The following is a 27,679-nucleotide window of genomic DNA, read 5'->3' as shown; positions in this document are numbered from 1 at the left end:
TAACATATTTTTGTGTGTGGGTGTGTAATATTAATTTATACTGGTAGTTTAACTGTTCTTAAAGTTTCTTTCTTAGAATGAAATCTATCTCAGACTGAGTTGTGTTTAGCACAGCTAAGCAAGGGCAAAGATCTGCACTGGTCCCCAAGGGTTGTAGCATTCTGGTCATGTACTGGTATGCTTCTGTGCCAGAAGCTTTGGGGATAGTGTAGAAATGGTTATGGTGAATTCTCCCACATTGGAGGAATCCTTTGCTGTCTGGTTTGTGCCATTGGAACAGATCAAAGGGGCCATTGTAAAGGCATGATCTGGTCTGTAGTTTTAAATTTGCCATCATGTCCCCTTTACTAATAGTTTCAGGAACTTCATGCACATAACAATGATGGAAATTGTTTGCTTATAAGAAAGATTTAGAACCAAATTCATCCCTGATTTAACTTCATTGAAGTCATTGGTGACAGAACTAGCTCTTGAAGTCACTGTAGTTAAATCAGGGACAAATATGGTCCTTGCTCTCCCTCCTTATTTTAATACAACCTTAAGAAGTTCAGCACTTTGGTAGTTATACAAGGCTTTTGTTATAACATGGATGACTTTAGTGGGATTTTACATTTTTTAAGAGCTAATATACCGTATGGTAGCCATGTTTCAAGATGATGGAGTAACAGAGCTATGAATGAGTGTGCACCCTCAGAAGCTGAGTCCTTTCCGTTTTGCATTATTCACTGAAGAAAAGTAATGGGTAAATAATTTTAATTTTTTTCTTTCATATTATTTTCAGGTGTCTATTGATGGAAATGACAGTGTTAGTAGCTCAGGAATGATAGGTGAAAATGAACAAGAGAAAAAAATGCAGGTATGTAACACTGTACAATATAATTGGATCTGCTGGATTTTTATTTTCTCTGTCTCTTCTGTGCCCAACAGTCTTTACAGTGCAAGTGTTCACCTTCCTCATAACAGCTGGAAGCATGCCAAATCATAGGGGTGGAACTAGGGGTGCAGGGGATACTGCAGCATTCCCTGGCTTGAAGTGGTTTCCACTATATACAGGGTCTATACTTTTTTTCAGTGGCTCTCAGCACCCACACTATACAAATTGTTCCAGCACTCATGTGCCAAATATTTAGCTCTGAGCCAGGTCCTTGGACTGCCTATCAGGAGTTCTCGGACTCCAGACCTGTGCAGATGGCAGGCTCCGTTTCTCCCTTTATAGAAGAATAGTTCACAGGATTCAAAAAACATTTACATTCAGTCACCATCACCAGCTGCTACTCCGCCAATGTATACAGTTTGGGGAGACAATGCCCCCCAACTCTGCCCATGGCAGGCCACCTAGGACTGTGTCACAGCTCAGCTTTGGGCTGTGGCCCACAGTTTGGGAACTCCTGGTCTATACTGAACTCCTGCACATTGCAGGCCATAGAACCTCTCCCATCCACTCCTGTAACAGACCCATAACCTTTGGCTGAGTTACTGAAGTCCTCAAATCATGATTTAAAGACTTTGTTACAGAGAATCCACTGTTTACACTAGTTCAAACCTGCAAGTGATCTGTGCCCCATGCTGCAGAGGAAGGCAGCCCTCCCCACCCCCACCTGATCTCTGCCAATCTGACCTGGGGGAAAATTCCTTCCTGACCCCAAACATGATGATCTGTTAGACTCTGAGCATGTGGGCAAGACCCACCAGCCAGACACCTGGGAAAGAATTCTCTATAGCTGGAGATATTTGCTACTAGCAGTTGCAGATCAGCTACATGCTATTGTAGGCAATCTCATCATACTATAACCTCCATACATTTATCAAGCTCAGTCTTGAAGCCAGTTAGATTTTTTTACCCCTTCTACTCACCTTGGAAGGCTTTTACTTCACTCCTCTGGTTAAAAACCTTCATCTAAATTCAAGCCTAAACTGACTGATGGCCAGTTTATATCTCTTGTTTTTTGCATCAGCATTGACACTGAACTTAAATAACTCCGATATTTATCCCTCTGCTTCAGTCTATCTACTCACCAGAAAAAATCAGTATCAGTCTCAATTAACAGTTCCATCCAAGGTTCTAGCCTGTCTTGTCCGGTGGACAAAGCAGAGAAAGTTCAAGTGGGGACTCCTTTCCTCACACCTACACCTGAGGTGAGTATCGTTACCGATACTTGCCTCTTAAATGAGGGAGGTCATATGAACAATCATACTGTACAAGGCAACTGGACCCCTCGGGAGTCCAGGTTGCATATCAGTTTATTGGAATTAACAGTAGTCTGTCAGGTCTGCAACACTTTCCTGCCACTCATTCAGTCATGACATATCCAGATAATGTCAGACAGTATGTTAACTGTCTTCTACATAAACAAGCAGAGAGGAACAATATCCCTTCCTCCATGTGTAGAGACAGTAAACCTCTGGAATTGATATACCAGATGTCAAGTAACCCTTTCTGTGGCATAGTTACCAGTTGTGCAGAATTCCTTAGCACTGCGATCCTTGCTATTCTAGACTATCTACTTATCCTATTAGCTCCTTATGGGGTCATTTAGCAGCAATCAGTGCTTTTCATTTTCCTGTCAACAACTGTATCATCTTCACTCATCCCACGACAAATAGATTCCTTAAGGGACTTCTTAGATTCTTCCCCTGATTGGTGAAGCCAAGACCTCAATGGGACCTCAGCCTCATTCTTTCATCTCTCACCAAATCTTCTCCTGAACCTTTAGCCACATGGACCATGACCCATCTTTCAATTAAAGTTGCCTTTATAGTCGCCATCACATCAGCCAGAAGAGCAGTGAGCTGGAAGGACTCATGGCAGACCTACCATATACTATCTTTCATAAAGAAAAGGCCTTTTTTTTTCCCCACCCCCACCTGAAATTCATCACTAAAGTAATTTCAGAATTTCACATGAGTCAAACCATCCCCTTACCAATTTTTTTTCCAAAACTGCATGTGTTTGATGAGGAGAGATGGCTTCATTCTCTAGCTGTCCAACGAGCACTGACCTTTTGTCTACAGAAGCACATAGAAAGACTTTTTGTTATCATAGCAGAGAGGTCAAGATATACATTCCCAGAGTCTTTCTAAATGGATCGCTGGCTGCATTATCCTTTGCTATGAAACTAGCTCACATACCTCCCCCAGAGAGGTGAGGGTCATTCCACCAGAGTGCAAGCAATCTCTTCTTTATCTGTAAGAGATGTATCTCTACTAGAGATATGTAGGGCAATTATCTGAAGCTCTTTCCACACCTTCACAAGACATTACACTTTGGCCAGTCTTCAACTACAGATTTAGCTGCGGAGACTGCAATATTACACTCAGCCATCACTTCTGTGACCTCGCACACACTTCCAGTTTGACTGCTGCTAGTCATCTCTCATGTGGAATACATACAGGGACCATCACTCAAAGAAGAAAAGAAGGTTACTTGAGGGTTTTTGAGTTGTATATAGTCCCTATTTGTATACCATTACCTCCCTTTCTTTCCCTCTGCTGCAGATGTTCCTGGAATTGTAGTAGGAGAGGGAACTGGAGAGGTGCCAGCCTTATGCCCTCAGTTCAGATCACAAAGAGAACAGCACGTGTGGAGACCAATGGACACTGCTTACTAAAAACCTCCAGAGTCAGGAGCATGGTGCCCCACCTTCCAAGGCTAAAGCTGAAGCCTGAGGACTTCAGCCCTGGGCTGTGGGGCTCAGGTTACAGGCCCCCTGCGTCGGGCTATAGCCCTTGGGCTTCAGCTTTGGTCCCCCCACCTGGGGTGGTGGGGCTTGGAGTTTGTCCCCCCCCCACCTGGGGCAGGCTAAGGCTTCGGTCCCCCCTCCTAGGGTTGTGTAATAAATTTTGTTGTCAGAAGGGGGTTGTGGTGCAATGAAGTTTGAGAACCTCTGGGTTAAGCAATTCTACATCTAGCTTTTCAGCTTCCAGTTATCTCACAAAAGGTGATGAAGTGGCTGTTCTTTTCCTTAGGGAGACATACTGGGTATATGCCTCCAGACACTCTTCCATCTTCTTGGTAACATTTCATTCTTCTACCAAGTGCCCCCCACTTGTCTCACAGATTTGGGCAAAGGAGGCCTTGATCCAAATCTGCCCTGTAAGGAGCAACATAATATTTCTATTCCTTTTGAAAATTAGACTGTTTCATTGAGTTCTTAGTGCCACTTAAAGTTTAAAAATCTTTCCAAAAGGGAAGTCTTCCCTCAGAGGTTCTAAAGGTAGTGGGAAAACTTGGGTGCAATTTCTGAAGCTAGGCCCAGAGAAAGATTCAGACTTCTGACCTCTTAAACATAAGTGGGGCTGATGGTCTTTCTTTTCACAGGGTCTTTTTGTAAAGAAACAGAATAAGACAAGAAAAGAACAGAGTTGCTTCTTTACTTTCAAAGGTCACAAACAAAAAAGTAATTAAAAAAAAAACCAATGAAGTATTTCTTCCTACATCAAAGAACATCCCTGTAATTTCTGCTCACCTGTCTAATAAAGACATGATTTAGATGGGAGAATTTCCTAACAAAGTGAAATTTGTGACTCCACCCATGAAAATTAATATTTGATGATGTCCTCCAAATATTCTGGTTATAAACTCCTTTAAAAGCCAAGTCAGACAAGATAAAGATTTAGAATTGGATGTTGTCTGCCTACCAAAGGAAGTGGAAGCCAACATCTCCTATGCAAAAATGGTGTCGGAGAGCTGGGACCAAAACTTGAATAATTTTATCCTCAAGGTATGAAAATTCCTTCACAGAAAGAAATTTGACTTCATAACTTAGTGGAGATAGCCTAGATTAAATCATGTTATCCATCACTCTAAACTCTACTGTTCAGGACTTCATGGGTGCTGGTATGGGGCCTCTGTTTCAACTGTCAAGGACAAATTAGTATGCTACAGTTCTAGTTGATCATTAGTAGCAGTGTACCTTCAGCTGAATGATACTCTCCCATTTCATCACCAGAATTTCTTCAGAGAGGAGGCCATACAGGGTGGCAGAGTAACTGGTTTCCAATAGCAAACTTGCTTGAGAGGCAAAATGTTGAAAACAATTTATTTTTCACTTTCTAAAGTCCCCTTATTAATTTTAGTTATACTTAGTAGTAGTAAACTTTTGTGAGTGCTAAGCCAGGTAATTTCTTGGCACCAAAATTTTCAGATAGTCTATGGGTGTAGTGTCTAACCTGTGGCCCCCAATGGCAACTATGTTAAGAAGAAAATTGATTCTGTGCCCCAGCCTCAACACAGAGCAACTTGGGGGCTGCTGTAACTTTGCACAGGTTGGCTTTGGTTCCCAAAAAAACATGTGGCAGCTGAGGAGAGCCAGGGCGCAGCATACTCCAACCCAGAATGAGACCTGATTTTCAGAAAGTGCTGAGTACCCATTCTAAAAATCAGGCCTCTTTGAGGTGTCTCTGGTTAAGGCACCCAAAAAATTTCTAGTCACTTGACCGTGATTTCATCTAAATTCAGATTGGTGTCTGCATGTTTATTAGAGAAATGATACATTGAAATCCTCAGCTAAACAATAAAAACATGACACATGAGAGAGAATCATGGGCATTAGTTGTCCAATGAGGCACCTTTTTGAGCCATTAGATTGGTTATTATATAGCTATTTTTCTGATGGCAGCAAGTTTAGTACGTAAAATTAGTGAGTTATTGGCTCAAAAGATTGGATTAATTTTGATGTCAGGTGTGTTCTGTTACTTATAACTGTGTTGCATATACAGAACCTTATTTTATATGGGTAAAGATAAAATAGCTCATTATCAGCAGCATTTTGAAAACAGAAACTTAAACCCAGCTGTGTATTTCAGTGATACTTTTCCCAAGGACACACTGATTTTAGACTTTAAAGGGACACTGTCAGAATAAAAATAATATTTAACAAAAATATTCCCTCGCATTTGTTAATATTAATACCATACATGATTAAAATGAAATAATTTTAACAATATAATTTACTTTTTCCAGTTAACCTGATTTGCTTACTTTTTGCATTTTCAGATTGGACAAGGAAAACAGATTAGTTAGTTTTGCTTTTGTTTATAATGGATTTCAAATCTATTTTATGTTCTAGTTCTTATTCACCAGTGCATTGTTCTTTTGGGTTGCAAATACTGCCGGGGAATATTTAGATCCAGTGTTTTCACTGAAATACTAATAATTTAACATCTGAACCCTAGCAGTTAATATTTGGTCATGTAAACCTTTTTTTTTTTTTTTAAATGTAAATCCTAATTGGACTGACTTGAACTGATATTTTAATATAGTATTTTAAAAATGTAAATTGGGAATTGCTTCTGTTACTGATTAATATTTAAAATAAAAGTTACTACTGTCTGCAATTGCATATACATTGTATTGTAATTTAGAAATAGAAGGCACTTTCAAGTAGAAAGTATGAAGCACAGCATCTGAATGTGTTCAGAGAAGCACTTCCTTTAGCAGCCTTCCCATGAGTTTGGACAAGTGTTATAGCCTAACCCATTCACTTCCACTAGATTATTCACATTATTTCTGGACTCGCTTTTCACGTTAACTTTCTTTTCACTGTTTTTTTTTTTATTATTATTCACTTATGTCATTATCATTTATTAGCTGAAAAGAAATTAATTTCACAGGCTTCTGTGTTATGTTTCCTCCTGTCACCACAAAATTATGTTGGCCAAAATTTTGCAGACTGAAGTGCAATGTTACTTTTAACTTTTGAATAATTGTTTATTTGTTGAGCCCTGGTTGTATTCTCAGCCCATATAAACCTAGAAAAAGACAGTTCTTGCCCTTAGGAATTGATAATCTAACTAGAACATAGATTGCACAGTCCAGATATGCAGGTGTAGAGGTTCAAGGTCTAAACTTCAAGCCAGAAATGCTTTTTTAAAAATTGTGTTTTTAATTATTTGAAGGGTTATTATTTAAAAGCTTCACAGAAGAAGTGTGTTTTAAGGAATGATTTGAATAAAGAGAAATAAAGTTGCTTGGTAGACCAGTCTGAGAGGAAATTCCAATTGCAGGAGCTGCATTGAAGAAGGCATGAAGACAAGAATGGGAGAAGGAAATGAATCTTACGGGACATTAGGGAGAGTAGATTGGAAGGAAGGCAAGCTTCAGGAGAAGAATCACCAAACACAATAAATGGCAGGGTGGACTGAGTCAAAAGACATCAACTAGAATTAACTCTTGTTATTTCTTATTTTGAAAATCTGATTTTTGTCTAATTGGTTATAAACGTATTAAATGACTTCCATGTTTTTGTCATATTTGTTTTATCCTAGATTGTCTTACAAGGACATGGAACAAGAGTGACAGCTAAATCTCAGCCAAGTGGAGAGAAGGCTTTTCGCTGTGAATATGATGGCTGTGGAAAATTGTACACAACAGCTCACCATCTTAAGGTAATAGCAGAATGAGGGTCAGTGGATTGCAGGAATTCTTTGGTTATACAATTACATGGACAAAAATAATGGAAACGTACAAGAAGTCAGAGATGAGCATTCTTTTATCCTACGTTGAGTATACTGAAATCTCCATCAGTAGGATGTTCTAGATGTCCCAGTTCCTCCAACTGTCATGCTTAGTGTTCTGAGATGAGACCCTTTTTAGAAAGTTGAACAGGTAATGGACTTCAGAGTGGTAGCTGTGTTAGTCTGTATCAGAAAAACAATGAAGAGTCCTTGTGGCACCTTAGAGACTAACAAATCTATTTGGGCATAAGCTTTTGTGGGCTAGAACCCACTTCATCAGATGCATGGAGTGGAAAATACAGGAACAGGTATAAATACATGAAAAGTTGGGAGTTGCCTTACCAAGTATGAGGTCAGTCTAATCAGACAGTTCAATTAACAGTAGGATACCAAGCCCACGAAAGCTTATGCCCAAATAAATTTGTTAGTCTCTAAGGTGCCACAGGTAATGGACTGTTATCAGTGGGCCAGCAAAATACATCCCACACTTTGGGAAATGCTGCCAGAAAACATGAATTAAACAAATGCATCACAGCTGAGAAATGGGAAGACCAGCAGGAAAAAAGGTTGAATGTAAAGGTTGTCCATCTTCTGATTGTCAAAGCAGGATGAATGCAGATGTGTAAGGTTCCTATATTGCAAGTATCAAAAAGTATGTCACTTTTTTCATCAAGATAGCAACCATCAGCAGTAGCCTAGAGATGCTACAATTAGAATTTAATTTCCATGTTTATATATGATGGGAAGCTCTTCTCTATCACTTGAATTCCCATATTGCTGTATTGTGATGTTTAATTCTTTAGAGTGATTAAATATTCAAAGTTGAAAAGTTGGAACAGCTCTTGTTTCTCTACTCACTCCCTGGTTCCCTTTCTCAATCCCGTGCTTAGCTCTGGTACATGGAACAGGTAGAGAAGTACAGATGACAACTGGGTTAGTCACTTGGAGATGGGGGAGGGTGCAACCTTGCCAATGATAGTGCAGTCTAGAATCAGTCTCTCACTCCATGTGAATCTAATCCTGTGATGGTGTCCTGGCTAGATGTCTCATGCAGCAGGGGGAGGATCACTGGGAGGCCTCATAGGGACTGAGGGAAGATTGGAGTGTAGGGTTGCCAACTTTTTTATCGCACAAAACCAAACACCATTGCCCCACCCCCTGCCCTGAAGCTCTGCCCCTACCTCTTCACTTAAGCCCTGCCCCCTGCTCACTCCATCCTCCCTTCCTCCGTCACTCGCTCTCCTGCATCCTCACTTACTTTCACTGGGCTGGGGCCTAAGATTGGAGTATGGGAGGGGGTGAGGGCTCCAGCTGGGGTGCGGGCTCTGGGGTGGGGCCAGAAATGAGGGTTTCAGGGTGCAGGAGGGGGCTCAGGGCTGGGGTAGGGTATTGGGGTGCAGGAGAGGGTGCGGGCTCTGCCTGGGGCTGTGGGCTCTGGGGTGGGGCTGGGGATGAGAGGTTTGGGGTACAGAAGAGGGTGTGGAGTGGGGGCTCTGGCAGGGGAGGAGGTTCTGACCTGGGGCAGAGGGTTGGGGTGTAGCCAGGTAGTGTGGCCAGTGGGAGCTGCAGAGCCGGTATTCAGGGCGAGGGCAGCGCACAGAGCCCCTGTGGCTGACCCTGCGCCTAGGAGCCAGACATGCCAGCTGCTTTCAGGAGACACGCAGAGTCTAGGCATGCAGGGAGCCTGCCTTAGTCCCACTGTGCCGTTGAACGGACTTTTAATGGCCTGGTCAGCGGTGCTGACCGGAGCCACCAGGATCCCTTTTCAACCAGGCATTCCAGTCAAAAAGCGACGCCTGACAACCCTATTGGGGTGGAGTGTAGCCCTTGAGACAGACATGGACACAGCCAGACTATTGTCAATATTGCCAGTTCAGCTGTTCAGTGACCCTTTCAGTTGGCTATTCTGCATGTTTACAAAAATAGGACAAATCACCTGTTTCAGTAAAACTGATCAGGGCGTCAAGTCAGATCATGAAAACAGAGACATTACTACTTTTCCAGAACACATCATTATCCTATTTTTAAAAAATCTTAATTACTGTTTAATAAAAGAACACTTATTAAGCATCAGAGGGGTAGCCGTGTTAGTCTGGATCTGTAAAAGCAGCAAAGAATCCTGTGGCACCTTATAGACTAACAGACGTTTTGGAGCATGAGCTTTCGTGGGTGAATACCTACTTCCTCAGATGCATGCATCTGAGGAAGTGGGTATTCACCCACGAAAGCTCATGCTCCAAAACGTCTGTTAGTCTAGTCTATAAGGTGCCACAGGATTCTTTGCTGCTTTTACTTATTAAGCAGTGACTTCTAAGAGGAGAGACTAAACATGTAATTTTTGCCAATGAAATAGTTTTTATATTCAAGAAAGCAAAATACTGTATTATATCAGTGTGGTGGATGTCTTTTAACAGGTGCATGAAAGGTCACACACAGGAGATCGACCATATCAGTGTGAACATCCTGGTTGTGGCAAAGCATTTGCAACAGGTAATGTTTTGTGGTAGTGTTTTCTCCTGTTTGCTAGTGCCTGTCTGTCTCCTTGTAAGACGTGTTTTTGTTAATGCAATTTTTAAACTGCTCTGCAAAAAGGCTAGATTTCAGTTCATTTATGAGAAGTGGGCATGTTTTCAGTTAATGTAGTTAGTAAAAATGGAATGAGGCTTATGGAAAAGAGTGTTTTGAATGTTATTGAAGCAAAAATGTAATGAAACAAAGAGAAAAAAGAAAAAAATGTGTAATCTTGCATCCTATTATCAGTTTCTACACTATAGACAGAAAAACTATTAATGTGGAATAAGTTTCATGAGTTAAATGAGGTGAAAATAAAAAGTCTCAACTTGCTGGCTGCAGACAAGAATATCTGAGCCTCTGATCCCCAGTTGAAAAGAATTTTGATAGGAGATACTCTGTTTCAAGTGGTGTGATTGATTTGGTTCTTTTTCACAGTCATATCAAGCAGTGACATTTCTCATAAAATAAGTGAACTTTACAGCTCATACAGACTAGTCTATTTATGCATGACATTTCATTTAGTCCTGTAAAATGAAGTGATAAGATGAGTAAGTAAAATATGGAGGATAGTAAAACGAGCAGTGGCTGTTTCAAAACAATCTTGTCTTGGTTTTTGAACATGATTGTAATACACAGAAACAAAGAGATGGGGTTTAAAAAACCTTGAAACTTGAAAGATTAAGAAGATTGCACAAAGAACTCCTTCCATTGTAATATAGAAAGCCTGGTTTCTTTGTAGGCATACTAATATAAGCAATACTGGGCTGAAAGGCCAACACAGAAACAAGAGCACTTCAGTAACTTCACATAAATTTAGTTGCACTGTGTTTGTAAAACAATTTTAAGATTATAGTACAATTTTAAGGGTGGCCAAATTTTCTGACCCTCTGACCCACAAATGACAGTCTTCAGAAGTTTGAGAGCTGGGGCATACCTGCCAGAACTCGGGGCTTCAGCCCCGTGAGAAGCACCTGTTGGCTCAGGGCTTTAGCCTTGTGGGGAAGGGGGTTTCAGGCCTTCAGCCCCATGGGAGATGCCTCCCATTGCTTGGGGCTGAAGTCCTGCTCCTGCTGAAGCCCTGGCAGGTGTGCCCCATGGAGCTGAAGCCCTGAGATCCCCCTCCCCGCTGGGCAGAAGCCAGAGGTGATGTGTGGGGAGGGCACATGGGGTCACGTGCCCCCCCATTTCCTTGCCCAATTTTTGCTAGGGTTTGCTGACCTCACTCAGTCTCATAGTGTTTCCGGGCCTCCTCCCTGCATGGCTGCTGCTGGAGCTGGCAAAATTGGGAGCTGTGACCATGGGGAGAGGCAGCAGCAAACAGCTAGGAACTGCAGGGAGTGCCACTGCTTTTGCTGCTGCCTGTCCCTGCAGCTGCCAGCTGTTTGCAGCTGCCTCTCCATGCGGAGCTAACACCTGGCAGCTGCAAGGAGGGGCCACTGAGGGTTAGAGGGTGGGATGTACCTGGGGGTTGTGACTCAAGCTGTTGGGGAGGCTGAACCTTTACATTTTGTCCCCCCACTTTCAGCAGCCACCTATCATCTGGCAGAAGCCCCTCACCCCACTGCAGGGCAGAAGCCCTGAACTCTCTCTGCCAGTCTGGTAGGTGAAGAATATTGGGGCTCCGCAAGCCACACTTTAACTATGCAAGAGCTGCATGTGGCTTGCGAGCCGCAGTTTGGCCACCCCTGCTGTATACCATTGCAACAGACAGAAGGACAAATATATTGCCTTTTTTCCTATTGATGTCTAAGCGTATTTTTGGTCAGTTATTGTAACAGTTGAGCCTGGCAAACCCTGCAAATGTTTAAATGCATCTTCAAGAATTAAATGACCTGGATTAAATAGTAGTAGCTTTTCTGAGTTGGATTCTGAGGCTGTGTTTGTGTTGTAGAAGTAATAAGGAAACAAGTTAGGGGATTGGCTAACTTGGTAGACTCACTTCCTGTTTTCAAATAGTGTTTTTTAATAAAAGCTTCAACTGTTATGGAGATATAGCAGCAGCACATTGTAAAGTTAAGTCAGGAAGCACATTCTGAGAATCCATGGCCTCTGCTTAGTAGAAATGTGTATATCACTATGGGACCGGGGAAGATGCATGTTAGTCTGTCTTCAGCAACTCTTTCTGAGTTCTTTGGTTCCACATTTTTCTAGGAGACTAGAGAGAGGATGCTCTCAGTGGAGTGTCCTCTGCTCAGAAACTAGCCCCCACCTTGTCACTTCACCAAACCCCCCATTTTGTTGTCCCTTCAAGGCACAGTGCAAGGCAGTCTATTTAGGGCCTAATCCAAAGCCCATTGAGTTCTGTGGCCTCTGGATCAGGCCCTTAAATTTCTCAGTGTTATTATTTATCACAGGATTATTGCTCTTGATATTTGCCTTTGAAGGGGAGATTGTCTGTGGTTATTGCATAATGTGTTTCTAAAAATGAAATAGCACCCGGAGGCTTGACTGGTGGGTGCAATTTTATAACTCAGAATAGTCGTTTGTAAAATAAGAAGCCAATAAATAAATGTGTGTGTCTGAATTCAGTAGGAGCAGGATTGGATTCTGTCTGAAACTATTATGATGGGAGTAGCTGCTAAGAGAGAGAAAACACAGATTGTTCTGGACTCTTTTTTTTTTTAAATACAAGTTTGAGCAAAGGTTTGACCACTTTGGTATAATCACCAGGATTTGTCCCATTGTAAGGAAAAGAAAATTTTGGAAAAAGTACTTTTTTTCTTAAATAAAGTGAAAGAGGATTTCTAAAATGCAAGCAGTGCTCTGTTGCTCTGGTTATGTGACTAATGATGTGTTTGGAGAGTGAGATGAATAGAAGAACTGATTTTTGTTACTGATTTATCAGAGGACTTCATAACTGGACTGGTTAGCACAGTTTTTGTGACCAGATGCATTCTGAGTATTAGATATTTTTCTACTGCAGTATTGTAACATGTAAGATTTTGTTTGCCACTCCCCCCTCCCCTTTCGACTTTTAAAATTGTCTTCAAGGTTATGGATTAAAAAGCCACGTCCGAACCCATACTGGAGAGAAGCCCTATCGGTGTACAGAGGAGAACTGCACCAAGTCATTCAAGACTTCTGGGGACCTGCAGAAACATATCAGAACCCACACAGGTACAAGGAGTCTTTACAACGGTCACACACTCTCTCTCTCTCTCTCTCTCTGCTTTCCTGGTTCTTTGTTTTAAATTAAAATCTATTTAGATAGACCCACTATAGAAGGAATTTAACCCTTCGCTTATTGAGTGACTTGTACTTGTGAAATCAGAGTAAGTATAGTGTTCCTTAGTGCACAATTGCTCTCAAAAAGTCCCCTTTGAAACCTACTTGACAAAACAGTGTTTTAGCATTGCAAACACCATTGCAAGTTTTTAGCACAATAATATGCCCCTCATCTCAACATACAATTGTTTTTGGAACAGTGCTTAGTGCAACTGCAATAGCAGTGCGAAGGCCTATCTTTGAACCAGGCGCATCACCATTGCATCTTACGCTGACTGAGTCAGTCTGCACCTTTGCAGTGCCACTGTGGATAAAAAGTACTAGAATTGCAGCTGTAGCAGAGCAATTACTCCTCCCAGTGCCAACTGTCAGTGCTGCTACTCATCTTCCAGCGACAGTTTTATCATTTCGGAGCTAGCTGTCAAATATCTTGCCTACCAGCTGTGTGCAGGACCAAGAACTGTGGTACTCAGCTTGTCTTGGCTCTTCCTGTTTTTCTAACAACATCAGAGCAGCAGGGAAGAACATGCAAAAAACCAGCAAAAATACTTTTTTATTAAAACTTTTCAGTTGTGTAAAAAATAAAATCTTTTGGTGTGTCCCATGCAGAGGCGGATCACTTGAAAAATAAAAAGAACAAAAATCCGTTATTAGCAGCAGCTATATCCATGGAAGTGCTATATGCACACAGCATCCACTTACTATAATAGTTGTTGTATTGACAGTCGTACATCTGTGGAATGTCACCTTCACTCCTGAGATCTGAAAAAGGGACATAAATTTAAAAATACACAACCAGGATTACAACCTAACCCCTACTCAGTCTCTAATGCCACTAAATACCTCAGGATAGTGCTCCAGCACCTCCTTGCTCCCCCCCCCCAACCAAATACCCTTGAAGAGAGATAGAAGAGTTAGCCCCCAGTTTAGTAGATGGGGTGGAATAGTGGGGAGCTTGTTGGACCACATGGAGGACGTCCTTCCTCCAGACCCTGGCCTTGGCCTCTCACATCTCTGGATTTTAGAGGTTAAAAAAGGGAGCAGGAAGGAAATCCTTAGTTGTATTTCAGATCCAGAAAAGAGAATCAAAACCACAGGCAAACAACAATTATAAAAACTACCAAAAGAATAAAATCATTCCGTCTTCCTGGACTGCCAGATCCAAAGTCAATCTGCCAGTGGGCCAAGGGACACTTGTGATTCTTCACAGTGGTATTTGTATGAGGGCATACCAATGTTCATCACCACCTCCTCCCAGCTCATATGCAAATCTTTGTTGAGAACTGAACCATATTAATGTAGTCATTACACAGTGCAGACAAATACACATTTAGATACCATAGATTAGGGCTCTCTAACTTTTTAATAGGATGGACCTCATCTTAATAGAAAAATTGTCCGGTGGACTGCCCCCCTCTCATTTTTGCAATCATATATATTTGACAATTACAGCATTTGCATACATAGAAAAGTCATATTAGTAAAGAATGTTATGTATTTTAATGCAATTTAACATCTGCAACTAAGGGGTTGAGCTAGCCCCATGTAACCAGCCAGCTCTTCACAGACCACCAGCAAGTCTTTCACAGTCTATCGATGGTCCATGGACCATAGTTTGGGAACCTCTGCCACAGACATTGGATGCTGCACCAGGAATTATGAATAGATGCAACAGTCCACAGGCTCAGCAGTAGCTGCAGTGAGTTCTGTTTGTGGATAAACAGAGTGATGCACACAAAACAGAATGACTGATGTGGATGCACTGAACCAGTGCAAGTTGCACAGTGTAGTTCTCTTCTGTAGACAATGCCAGAGTCCCTCAACCCTGATTGGCATAATGAACGAAAGCTGATATTGATCAGTGCAAGATCTGCTGCTAACAACAAAAAACACAGGCCCTCATCAGTGATGAGGCACCTGACATAGTCTACGTCACCAAAACTGAGAAGGATGACCCACACGCCCTGGGTCGGTGCACTTTATTCCTCAGGTTTCTCCATGTATCACAGACCTAGATAGCACAAGAAGGCAGATAGTACTGCATTCATCTTTTCTGCAAACCTGAAATGCAAGAGATGTGCCTCAGGTAAGGCCACTTCATTTGAAATCATTCATCTCACAGTAGAAACCAGAGCCAAAGCTAACATAGATTTTATGCCTACTTACAGACCACCGCAGACTAAAGGGTTCACAAGAGAGTTCACTGATACTTTGCCGGAGATGACAGAGAGATACTCCAGACTTGTCATCCTGGGAGATTTCAACAAGGCCACTGATAGAAAAGCCCAGAAACTCATCTCCTCACTTCCCTCCCGAAGATGTTCACAGGTCATTTCTGGTTCCATCGACAAATCCAGTCACATCCTGGACCTGACCTTCAGGCTGTGTCAGGTTAGAGAACATCACAACCTACCCACTATTTTGGACTGATTGTTGTATCATTAGGGCAGTGGTCTCAGACTTTCGATTGCCCACCCAACAAGAAAGACTAGTGATCTTGATTTAACCACGAAGACTCTTGGACTCCAACAAATTCCATAGCCTTCTAATGGACAACAGTACCCCACCTGCAGAATGAGGTGTTGAGGACCTGGTGAGGCATTGCTATTCCACAGTGGTCTCAGCCACTGCTGTGCTGGCCCCCAGTTGATCCCCTTCTCCCCATCACCCATACAGATCTTGGTTTTCTGACACTCTGTTCTGGATGAAGGGAGAAGGGGTGGAAACTTGAGTGCCGATAGTGGAAAACAGAGGCTGATTCAGATAGCATGAAAAAAAAAATTCCTCAAAGCCTATGCTGTGGCTTTTACAGGCCAAGACCTCTGTTGAAGCTGCTAAATCTCACGCCAAAGAGCTATCCATTGTGGTAAACCTCTTCATCAGTCCTGAATGCCAACCTGCAACAGAGCCACGCACCAAACACTGCAAAGATTGCCACTTTACTGAAAAGATTATGGATGAATCTGCTCCGCCTCCACTCACCAACCAACATCCCACCTGCATTTCCGGAGTTCAGTACATTCACTGAAGACGTTTTGTATACCCTAAAGGAGACTTGACGCAAGACTTGTGACTCTCAATCATGCCCTTTTTGCTTGTGAAAGAGAGTTGTGAACAATGGGTGCCACTCCTGACTGAAATAGCGAATGCCTCATTTGAAGAAGGAATCTTGCTCCTTCAAACACCCAATAGTTTGAGAAACACCTGAAGAAACCCACTCTGGGTACTTAAGTCTTAGTCAGTTACCCATCCTGCATCAAACCTCCCATTCTTAAGTTCAAACAAGAGCTAGCAAAAGGCTGACCATGGTCATTTAACTGTCTCTAACATTCTGACCCAGCACAGTCTATATTCAGGGCAGGACACAGAACCAAAACTGCTTTATTGGCACTGATGGATGATCTCCTCCTTTCAATGGATGGGCATCCATTCTGATCCTGCTGGACCTTTCTGCAGTATTTGATGCTGTTGACCATGAGATTCTGCTGTCTCACCTGAGAGGGGTAACATGGGTCCAGGATAAGGCACTAAAATGGCTTGAGTCCTTCCTGGAAGGATGTTCCCAGTGAGAAGTGTTGGGAAACTGCAGCTCAGTGACTAGACCCTCACTTGCTGAGTTCCTTCCACAAGGATCAATTTACTCTCTGGTACTTTTCAACATCTACGTGCAACTAATAGGTGAACTGGTTAGATGACATAGACTCAAGTGCCAACAATATGCAGATGATACACATTTCTACCTATCCTTTACCACATACAATCACACTACTTCTACCAAGATGGCCCAGTGGTTGGATGAGATCAGTTCTTGGATGAAGAACAGTTGGCTGAAGCTGAATCTGTGAAGACAGAGGTGATGCCAGCGGGCAGAGGGGAGTATTTTGAAGAGCTAATAGCCATGGTGTAGTCTCCATGGGTTGAAGATGCACATCCACAATTGGTCAGTTTAGTCTGTAGTGTAGGAGTACTCTTCGCTCCCTCACTGATGCTGAATTCTGACATAGCAGCATCCAAGAGTAATGCTTTCTACCATCTCTGTCTGGCTAGGAAACTTCATCCCATCCTGGCCGACTAAGACCTAGCCTCAGTTGTTCATGCTTTCCTCTTTTGTGTGGAGTACAGCAATCCAATATATCTAGGCAGGAACCCTTCAGCACTTAGAAAACTCCAGTTAGTACCGAATGCTATAACGCATCTCCTCAAAATCACAGGCTACCTGGAACATTTCAGACCTGTCCTTGACTCTCTATATTGGCTTCACATAGAATCTTGAATCAAGTTCAAGGTCTTCAAAGCATTCCATGGCTTGGGTCCAGGTTACCCAAAAGATCTCCTAAAGCTCTGGGATGAAGACTGTAATGGACAACTCTGCTCCTTTGGCCCAGTGGAGCTCTCAATAGTAAGAGTAAAGCTCGTCTGTGTGTGAGACAGAATTTTCTCCCGGGGTGATCCAGGACTGTGGAATGAACTCCCCCAAGAACTAAAGATGATCACAAATCTCACCAATCCACTCCCAAGTCCAAGGCACATTTTTTTGACTTTGCCTTCTCTAATATAAACACATAGCACCAGGTATATTTTTATTAAAAATAGATAAAGACACACATTATCTAAACAGGACACTTCACTGCAGGTGCTTCTCCCCTGAGGGGAGAAGAGAACAAACAACACGTGACAGATTTGTAGCCATGTGGCTTAATGCACTACTGAAAGGTGTTCTGATACTACGGTGATGAGCGCTGAATAAAAACCTATATAGAAAGGAACCCTCCCTATAAATATTTAACCTTTTCTTTTCCTTCTCCCTGATGAGACTCATAGACTTTACAGTCAAGAGGGACCATTATGATAATCTATTCTGACCTCTGCACATCACAGACCACAGAACCTTACCCCACCAACTGCTGTAATATACCCATAATCTCCGTCTGAGTTACTGAAGTCTTACTGCAACTCACTCCCCAAACTACCTCAACCTGATTCTCCCTCTTCCTCATTGTCAGTTCTCCCCTAGGCCCACTGATTGCTGCCAGACTGGTTTCTCCACTTACACAGGGGTCTTCCCTGACCTCCCTGGTCTGGTTGAAAACTAGTAGTTGTGAGATGGTCAGCTGGAAGGACATATCTCCAGGAATTAATAATGGTTTCTGATTGTGGGGAGGAGAGCAGGTCTTGCTCTAGAAAACAGTTCTGACCTGCTTTATGTTTCTGTTACTGTAGCCCTCTTTAAACTAGACTAACAGAGACTAGCTAACCTAGCAGACCCTGCGCTCTGCCTTTGAAATAGCCATTTCCAGCCACCTGGAAACGGGTCTGTTTTCTAACAGTTAAATTAGAAACACAAAGGGCTGGGTTCACAAACAGGTTGTCTGACATTCCTGTAGGCATTCTTTACATTTACACTGAAAAAACTGACTTTAAGAAAACACTGTTGCTGGGCTGGTCTGGCTCCAACTTCGCTCTTTTCTACCTGTAATGTGATGTGCAGTGTTCAAGGAAGAATTGTAGAAACCATAGCAACACTACATTGCGAAATGCACATTTAAAACACACACATACATCCTTTTGGCAGGGAACTGACAAACTTTTCTAGAACTGCTCCTTTAAAGAATTACTTACAGTTTCCTCTGCCAAAGAACTAACTGCTCTGAAGGTTCCTGGGGGTTAACGTCTGTGTCAGGGCTCTTTTTTTATTTCTGTCTTACAATAATGATCCCTTCCCCTCCCTCCCCCATCCCACCCTTCCTCAGCCTGTGGGGAGGCTACCAATATAAATAATTTATTACATGATTTAAAAAAAAAATCAACGTGGCCAATTCAATCAAGGTGGAAGTTGCCTATTCTGAACAGTTGACAAGAAAAGGTGAATTAGCACTGACCTCCCCACTTGGTCAGGCAACTCCCATCTTTTCATGTGCTGTAATATATATACTGCCTACTGTATTTTTCACTCCATGCCTCTGATGAAGTGGGTTTTAGCCCACGAAAACTTATGCCCAAATATATTTGTTAGTCTCTGAGGTGCCACAAGGACTCTTCGTTGTTTTTGCTGATACAGGCTAACACGGCTACCCCTCTGAAACCTATTCTAAGGTGCCATGTTTAAAGTTCTATTACACGAAATAGATTTGTTTAAAAAAAAAAAAATAAAGGCAGCCATGTCTGTAATGAATTTGCTTTGGTATTTTGAAGAAATAAACTAAAATGTCAGAGGTATTTATCTTTAGAAAGTTGTTTCTGCCCATGCAGAGAAATCATTTTTATTAAAGAGTTTTGACTATGAAAAAGCTTTAAATTAAAAAAAAATCCAATTATATGCTAAATCACTAAAACATTTTTTACACTTCATCAATTTCAGCTTATAAATGTACAAATTGTATAATATGCTTACATTTGATAATTTTTTTAATAGTTTAAATGCATATTTACATATTAAAGAGCATTGAATGGGTAGGAGTCCTTAAAAGCTATTGAATAAATGATACACATTTGTAACACCTTATAAATAGTTACAGTTTGAGAATTTTGCTGAAAGACTCTATAATTTCCCCAGTTTCAGCTAAGTATTTAGTAACAATGATTCAGCTAGTCTCAGCAAAAGATTTGCTAATTCAATATGTTCCTGATGTTTGTGTTCAAGCCACAGAATGTATTTGCATAAAATACTTTTTCCCAATATGATCATGAGCTGTGGAAGAGACTCCTTGTGTTGTAAGGGCCAAAGATTCTAAATATTTTTGTATTCTAAATCTATCACTTTGATGCTGGTTGCAAAATGGAGAAGGATTATAGGCAAAGCAATTTTAAGAAAATACTAATATTTTTTTTAAAATACCAGTAAGCAGTTGGCAGTATGTGTCTACTAAAAATATGTATATTCCAAATGAAAGACTGAACCCCATTCTCTATTGTGCAGGTACCTGCTAGAGTAATTGAATTCTGCATATCTAAACTGCCCCTGTTGTTCAGTAGAATATTGTTGACTTCCTGTTTTAAACTGATGTATAGTAGTGCTACGTGCTGTTATATAGCTACCATATTTACCCATAGAGGTGGCTACATATTAGTGATGGACTATCCATGCTTATGGTTTGTATACTTATTTTAAGGACCCAGATCTGCAATCCTTATCCGAGAAGTCCCTTTTTACACAAGTAGTCCCAGTGGTTGTCAGGATTTGGTGCTAAATTTATAAAGCATTTTTGGTTGTTTCAAGATGAAGATTTCCATAAAAATGTAGGATCATTTTCTTGGAACACCCACAATACTTAGTAGGATCAAGCCCTAAAATGTTAAAACATTTTGTTAAGGATTTATGTGGTTCAATTGGGCACACTTAGTTGAGCTCCATAATAACAAAAATAAATTAAAACAGTTAATTTCATGGTACCATATTGGTTAAAAAAATAATATAAAGCAGTTCTAAATCAATCTTGTAAAATGGACACAAAACATATCAATATTTAACTGTTGAGGGCATAGCTGCAGTTCTCTGCAAATCCTTCATACAGCAGGATATTGTGTTGTCAATATACTGTTTATCAAAAGAATGTTTTGAAAAATGTGTACAACCAAACCCTAACCCCTTCGCGTGATGTTTACTTTATTAGCAAAGGCCCTAATCCTGCAATTTTCATCCACGTGGGTAAAACCCCTGGGCCCATGTGACTCCTAGTGGTAATTTGGATCCACCCAGGCAGATGTGATTACAAGATCAGGACCAAAGATGGTAAAAACCAAAATAAAACTCTGTTCAAACCTTCTCCCAGACATGGCATCTTCTAGGGGTCAGCCCACGTTCTAAATCCTCTCTCTTTTTTTTTTTTTAATATAGGTGAGGTTACAAATCACCTCCCTCAGTAATTCAGCAGAACCAGCTTAACTATTTTCCCAGCAGGACCAATACCTGCTGACAGAGTGGAGTATTTCAGGCAAAGACTGCCAGCCTCTTACATATTTCAGTATAAATTTATTTCTTTCCTTCCTATAGTATTTAGGACACAGTTTTGGTTCTTAAATAGCAAATCATTATAAAAAAGAACACAATTTTTAAATGCTTTCATTATGATTGACTAAAGGAATGAATTGCTTTGTGCTACAACTCTTCAAAATCAACTTATGCTGCATGTAAAAGTTCACATATTAGAAGTTTAAATTAATGTTGTGAAATAAACTAATCAACATTGCTCACTTTATTTCTATAAAATGCTGGTCTTCTCTGTGTCTTCCACAATATTTGCACGTCATTGTGTCGTCATGCATTTATACAGTCCTTAATAGTAGAAAAATTATATTCTTCAAGTATATATCAGTGTGAATCCCACTGTACATATTCATGCACCAGGTGTGTGAGAAACCAGAATTTCTTTGAATAATAGTGTCTGTCGGGGGCCACCCATGCCCTCTGTGCTTCCTCATGCCCCCATATGAGGGCATAAAGGGCAGTGTGGCTGCAATCCTCCCTCAGTTCCTTCTTACCACCCATAGCAAAAAGATAGAACCTGGCAGTGTCTGACCTGCTAATTTTAGCTTTGGCTAAACCTTCTTGAAGATCCTCTAAATATAATATCTAATATTTCAGAAGTCTTCTGATTACTTTGATTTTTCAACTGCATTGATAATTTAGGTCTATCTTGACTTAACAGCTAAAATCCTCCCTCACCTCCCAGCACTCCCTGTATTATATTTCTTAACATGGCAGTCTCAAAAATAGCAGGCTTTAAGCCGTGTCCATCCTGCAGTTGACTAATTTCCTTAAAAGGAAGTGCCTCATCTGTCTAGGAGAGTCACACATAATGAATGATGCTCAGTGGGCCTGTCATTCTCTGCTGGGATGCATAAGTCACCGGATGGGAGGCTGAAACTTCTGGAATGATCCATGAAGGTCTCCTTGAACCTGGAGGAGATAAGCTCCAAGGTATCCTGCTAATGGACAAGCCATTGTTTATCCAGCACCCTATCTACCAGACAAGTTACACTGAATACCAGTGCAGAGAAAATGGAGCCGAGAATGGGCCAGGCACTAGCACTAAAGCTGATCCTAACATCCCTTGTGTTGAATTGGGCACTAACACCTCCATTGTCGATGTCTGATGCCAAAAGGGACTGCTCCAGGTAGAGCTTGGACGTAAGGACAGACGTTGCAAATCCTTTGGAGGGAAATCCACCAGGCCCTGCTCAGTTTCAAGGGCTAGAGAGGAGGAGTATCCTAAAGTGCAGAAGACTTTGTCAGCACTGATCTTGGCTCCAGTGGTGCTCCCTTTGGTGATGATGTCAAACACAGAATAAGCCTGGGGAGAACTAGAACAGTCATTGGTGCCAAAGCACCTGCTAGTGCCGGTACAGACTCTGGAACTGAGAGCACCACACACTTCAGCAGCATCCTGGAGGAAATCTAATCCTCACCATCGGCAGAGCAAACGTTCTCCCTATCTTCAAGTAGAAAATCTTATCCAGGGAGGTCACTGGCCAAAACCATGGAAAGGTCTGTCAGCTTTCCCTTCAGGCCTGCACCACCACTGATTCATAAGAAAGGGCACTGGACTAGCCAGCACCTGGTGAACAAACTGTACTTGTTATGCTGCCATGGCCTAAACAGGCCCACCAGCCAGTCTTTGAAACATGGGCTTTGAATTGTGAGGGAACTGATAGAGGCTGATGGCTCTCCTGCCCTTTATGCCCTTGTATGGGAACATGAGGCAGCACAGGATATATGCATTGTCCCGAAGGACACTGTTCAAAGAAATTCCAGCTCTGCGTGCATAGGCACATGTGAAACCAACAGTGGGATCCACACTGATTATAGTATCTTGAAAAACCGTAGTTACTGGAGGGGAAATAATCATTCTTTCCTTGCACCAGATGATCTGTCTTGAAATGTTTTCTGTGTGAGGTTTTCTTTCACAGTAAGACTGGGCTAAAATATGACCTATAAGAAATACATGAGAAATCATTAATCGGGCACTTTAGAATCCTAAATTTAATTTAAATCCAGTTACTTACTTTTGTAGTGGTTTATTACTTTACTTATATACATTTCTATATTTGTTCCAGGTGAAAGACCATTCAAATGTCCCTTTGAAGGCTGTGGAAGGTCATTCACAACATCCAATATTAGAAAAGTTCACATCAGGACACATACTGGTGAGAGACCCTATTACTGTACAGAACCAGGATGTGGGAGAGCATTTGCCAGTGCAACCAATTACAAGAACCATGTGAGAATACATACAGGTACGTGAGTGACATTTTGTTTGAAGAGCAATTTGCTTTTTAGCTGCTGTGATTTTCTCCTTGGTGGACCGATTATTGCTGCACATCAGAACTGGGATAGAAAGTTTCTTATAGTGATGTGTCATGGTTTTTGTTATTTTATTTAACTCTTTTCTCCCCTTTGACCAGCCACAAATGGTCACTGTAGGGTCTATCATGGAGCCATTATTCCATCAATGGGGGACCCCTGTGATTGACTGGTTTGCCCCAGAAGACAACACCAAATGACTAGACTTCTGCTTAAGTGGAGGTGTGATTTTTCTCATCCTGCTCTTAACACAGTTGTACCTAGGGCCTAATCCAAAGATTTCCATTGATTTCCATAGAATCCTAGAATATCAAGGTTGGAAGGGACCTCAGGAGGTCATCTAGTCCAACCCCCTGCTCAAAGCAGGACCAATCCCCAACTAAATCATCCCAGCCAGGGCTTCCAAAGGACTTTGGCTCAAACCCTTAGTCCCTGAGATTCGTCTTTATTGTTAAGTAATGTAAAGCACAAACCTCAGCCTGTTGTTGGCTGTTCCTGGAGTTTTTCTCTCTTGGACCACTCTCTCCCTGCCCTTATTTCCCACTCCCTGTGGAAAGAATCAACATCTTCTGCTGCTCTTAGAGAGATGTCTCTGGGGATGCTCCACTCTAGGTGTTGGTGCACCCCTGCACCTTCACTCGGAGGTTTTTACAGCAGTACTCGCACGCGACGTGCTTGCCTCACCCACCAACTGTGCCTCAATAGCGTGCACGCGGCCTGGGCTCCTCAGTTCCTTCTCTACCATCCTCAGCCTGAGACGGAGCTCCGCAGTCTCACTCAATTATTTTTCACTTGAGGTAGTTAGTTGTTTATGCAGTTTACCTAGTTTTTTTTCAGTCAGACAAGTTTCATTTCTCCCTTCATCTCCCCAAAAAAAAAAATTCCTTCCCAGTTTTTGCTGTCAGGTAGTTAGATAGTTTATACCGGGGTTGGCAAACTATGACCTGCGGGCTGGATCCAGCCCCTCAGGGCTTTGGATCCGACCCGCAGGATTTCCCCCTGTGGCGCCTTGGGCCCCACGCAGCTCTAAGAGGCGGCTGGGGTGGGGGGGCAAAGGGCTCCATGGGTTCCCTTTGCCTCCAGGGACCGCCCCCTGCAGCTGCCATTGGCCGGGAACGGGGAACAGCGGCTAATGGAGCTTTGGGGGAGGTTTCTGGAGGCGCGACAAGGGCAGCATACGTGGAGCCCTCTACCCCCTCTCCCCCAGGGGCCGCACGCTTCCTGGAGCAGCGCGGGGCTGGGGACAGGGCAGGCATGCAGGGAGCCTGCCCTGACCCTGGTGCGTGCCACTGCCACCCTGGCGCTGCTTTAGATAAGTGGCACTGGGGTGGAGCCAGAACCCCTCCTGCACCCCGTCCCCCAACTCCCTGCCCTAAGCCCCCTGCCTGCATCTCGCACCCCTCCTGCACCCCAACCCCCTGCCTGGGCCTCCTGCATTCTGCACCCCTCCTGTACCCCTGCCCTGAGCCCCCTCCTGCACTCTGCACCCCTCCTGTACCCCTACCCTGAGCCCCCTCCTGCACTCCGCACCCCTCCTTCACCCCAACCCCCTTCTCTGAGCCCCTTCATACACCCCACACCCTCCTCTGCCCAATCCCTTGCCCTGAACCCCTTCCTGCACACCGCACTCCCTCCCGCATCCCAACACCCTGTTCCGGCCCTGCATACAATTTCCCTACCCAGATGTGGCCCTCGGCTCAAAAAGTTTGCCCATCCCTGGTTTATACTATACCTGGCTCACCATGTTTTAAGAGAGGCACTACATGCAGAGAGGCTATCTCTGATAGCCATTCTCAATGTGTTCTCTGTTTTGGGGGAGACCCACATCCCCCCAAAATGTGCCCACTTAAGTAAACTGACTAGGGCACGAAAAGAAGAGCCCTGAGGCTCAAGTTAATTCTAATGAAGTCCCTCAGACCTGCCTCTGACCCAGATCAGGAGTCCTACTCGAGATAATGATCCAGAGGCAAATCCATCTCTACCCAGAGAATATCCAATTAGATAGCAGACTGCATCCGCCTGTGCTACCAGCTAAAGAATAATCCTCCATCTTCTGTTAGAGCACACTCCACCAGATCTGCGTCAACGTTTGTGGCATTCTTACGCAACAGTCCCCTCACAGATATTTGCAAAGCCGCCACCTGGGCTTCAGAGCATACCTTTGCTTAACATTATGCTCTTACTCAGGGTCCCCTGATCGACATTCGAATAGGCCAAGCTGTGCTGTCTACAGCTTTCTTACCAGATCCGAAGTCCCTTCCTCCTTAAGAGATACTGCTTTTCAGTCACCTGGAGTGGAGCACCCACAGGGAGATCTCTTGAAGAAGAGGAGGTTACTCACCTGTGCAGTAACTGATGTTGTTCAAAATGGGTGTCCCTGGGTGCTCCACTACCCACCCTCCTCCGCTCTACTTTGGAGTTTGGAGCGGTCTCCGTTGTAGAGAAGGAACTGAGGAGCCCAGGCCACACACGCTATTGAGAGACAGTCGGCGCATAAGGTAGGAACCGCGCATGTGCGGCCCGTGCGAGTACTGCTGTAAAAATCTCTGGGCACAGGGGCGCACCAACACCTGGAGTGTAGCACTCATCTCGAAGAACATCAGTTACTGCACGGGTGAGTAACCTCCTCTTCTGGACCTAACAGGATCCACCTGGTCTAGATGCTAGGATGAATCAGCAGCAGTAACACTGCATCCATGTGCAGAGTCCTACAGCTCTGTAGCCATGATTTTTTGTATCCTCCTGGTTTTCATTGTTAGTAGGGATGAAAAAATCTCCTGGAGTTGAAGATTTTGTATACCTCTTGAATTGGTTATTGGGTTTGAGTTTGTGTTATATTGATTTTAAGTGAAGAATGTTATTTCTATTTAGCCTTAATCATTTTTATATATATATAAATCCCATAAAATTCCTGTAGAGCTAAAGAGACTGAGATTTGGGACTCTAACTTACCCGACCAAATAACACATTTCATTTTTGAGGAAGGATAAATGCAGAACTTCCTATGAAGTCAGAGGGGCAGCTAATATAAAGTTAGGGCAGAATTGTGAGTACTGGGCCAAACTGAGGGCTATACTGGCATCTTGCCAGGAGCTTGGGGCGCCCAGGTGTTATTTTCAGATAGCGGAGCAGATTGCAGCTACCCTCATCTTTAGTATGAATATCTGGCACATAAAAATTAGGAGCCAGCATGCATGGTCCTTCTTGATCTGAGTGGCCTCCTCAGATAGCATGGTAGGGCCAGCCTATTCTGGCAGCACATCGGTATTAAAGAGGACAGCCATGCATTGCATTGTGGCCATTGCTGCGTTAGGAAAGGTAGCTGGCGAATGCATGACTGACCTGGGTGGTAGTAAAACTGTGTCATTAAATGTCTGTGTAAGTGGTAGGATATTTATTGTACGGGTTTTCCTGAATATGCTGGTTATAATTTCCTTCATCCCTTTTGTCTTTCCCTGTAGGCGAGAAGCCCTATGTCTGCACAGTTCCTGGCTGTGACAAACGTTTCACAGAATATTCCAGTTTATACAAACACCATGTTGTACATACTCATTCCAAACCATACAACTGCAATCACTGTGGGAAAACATACAAGCAGATTTCCACACTTGCTATGCACAAGCGGACAGCGCACAATGACACAGAGCCAATTGAAGAAGAACAGGAAGCTTTCTTTGAGCCGCCTCCAGGTTTGTGTTTGGTGTTCCCAGTCTCTGATCTTCCTCCCATAGTAGCAAATAAGATTGCGTCCAGCACACGCCTATGACTATCAGTATTCCACAGAGCCACGGGAATTAAAAGACAGGTGTGATATTTTCTTCAGTAATACTTTGCACTAACGAGCACCTTTTATCTGAGAGTACTAAAGTGCTATACAAACACTAAGTAAACATCAAAATACCCGTGTGAGGCACAGTAGGTAGATATTACTACATCCATCTTATAGATGAGCATTCAGGTACTAAGAAATAATTTACTTGGTCATAAAACAAGTCAGTGGCACAGCTGTGAATAAAACAGAGAAACACCCTTTCTGTGCTCTAACCACTAGATCACACCCGTCTATGAATATCATTTTGAAGCAGGCCCGAAAATGGATAAAATGTTTATTACATCCTAAAGGATTCTTCTAAGTATATAAAACACCATGTGTGACAGTCTGTGCTCTTATCTTAAAGGCGCAAC

General features: G+C 42.7%; 1 protein-coding gene across 5 annotated transcripts in view; it reads left to right on the top strand.

Annotated features, from left to right (window-relative positions):
• The window catches only part of ZNF143 (zinc finger protein 143), an 88,545-nt gene that overhangs the window by 47,131 nt on the left and 13,735 nt on the right, over positions 1 to 27,679 (top strand). For all 5 annotated transcript variants that reach the window (XM_030560399.1, XM_030560396.1, XM_030560398.1 and 2 more), the window contains 6 exons: positions 782 to 856; positions 7,267 to 7,386; positions 9,870 to 9,945; positions 12,961 to 13,086; positions 23,248 to 23,427; positions 26,956 to 27,183. In XM_030560399.1, the coding sequence (XP_030416259.1) occupies positions 782 to 856; positions 7,267 to 7,386; positions 9,870 to 9,945; positions 12,961 to 13,086; positions 23,248 to 23,427; positions 26,956 to 27,183 (805 nt within the window). The remainder of the gene's footprint in view (positions 1 to 781; positions 857 to 7,266; positions 7,387 to 9,869; positions 9,946 to 12,960; positions 13,087 to 23,247; positions 23,428 to 26,955; positions 27,184 to 27,679) is intronic.

The sequence above is a fragment of the Gopherus evgoodei genome, chromosome 4, assembly GCF_007399415.2.
Source record: "Gopherus evgoodei ecotype Sinaloan lineage chromosome 4, rGopEvg1_v1.p, whole genome shotgun sequence".
In the NCBI taxonomy this organism is placed as follows: Eukaryota; Metazoa; Chordata; order Testudines; family Testudinidae; genus Gopherus; species Gopherus evgoodei.
The sequence above is the reverse complement of the archived record's forward strand: the minus strand, read 5'-3'. Positions and strand labels throughout refer to the sequence as shown.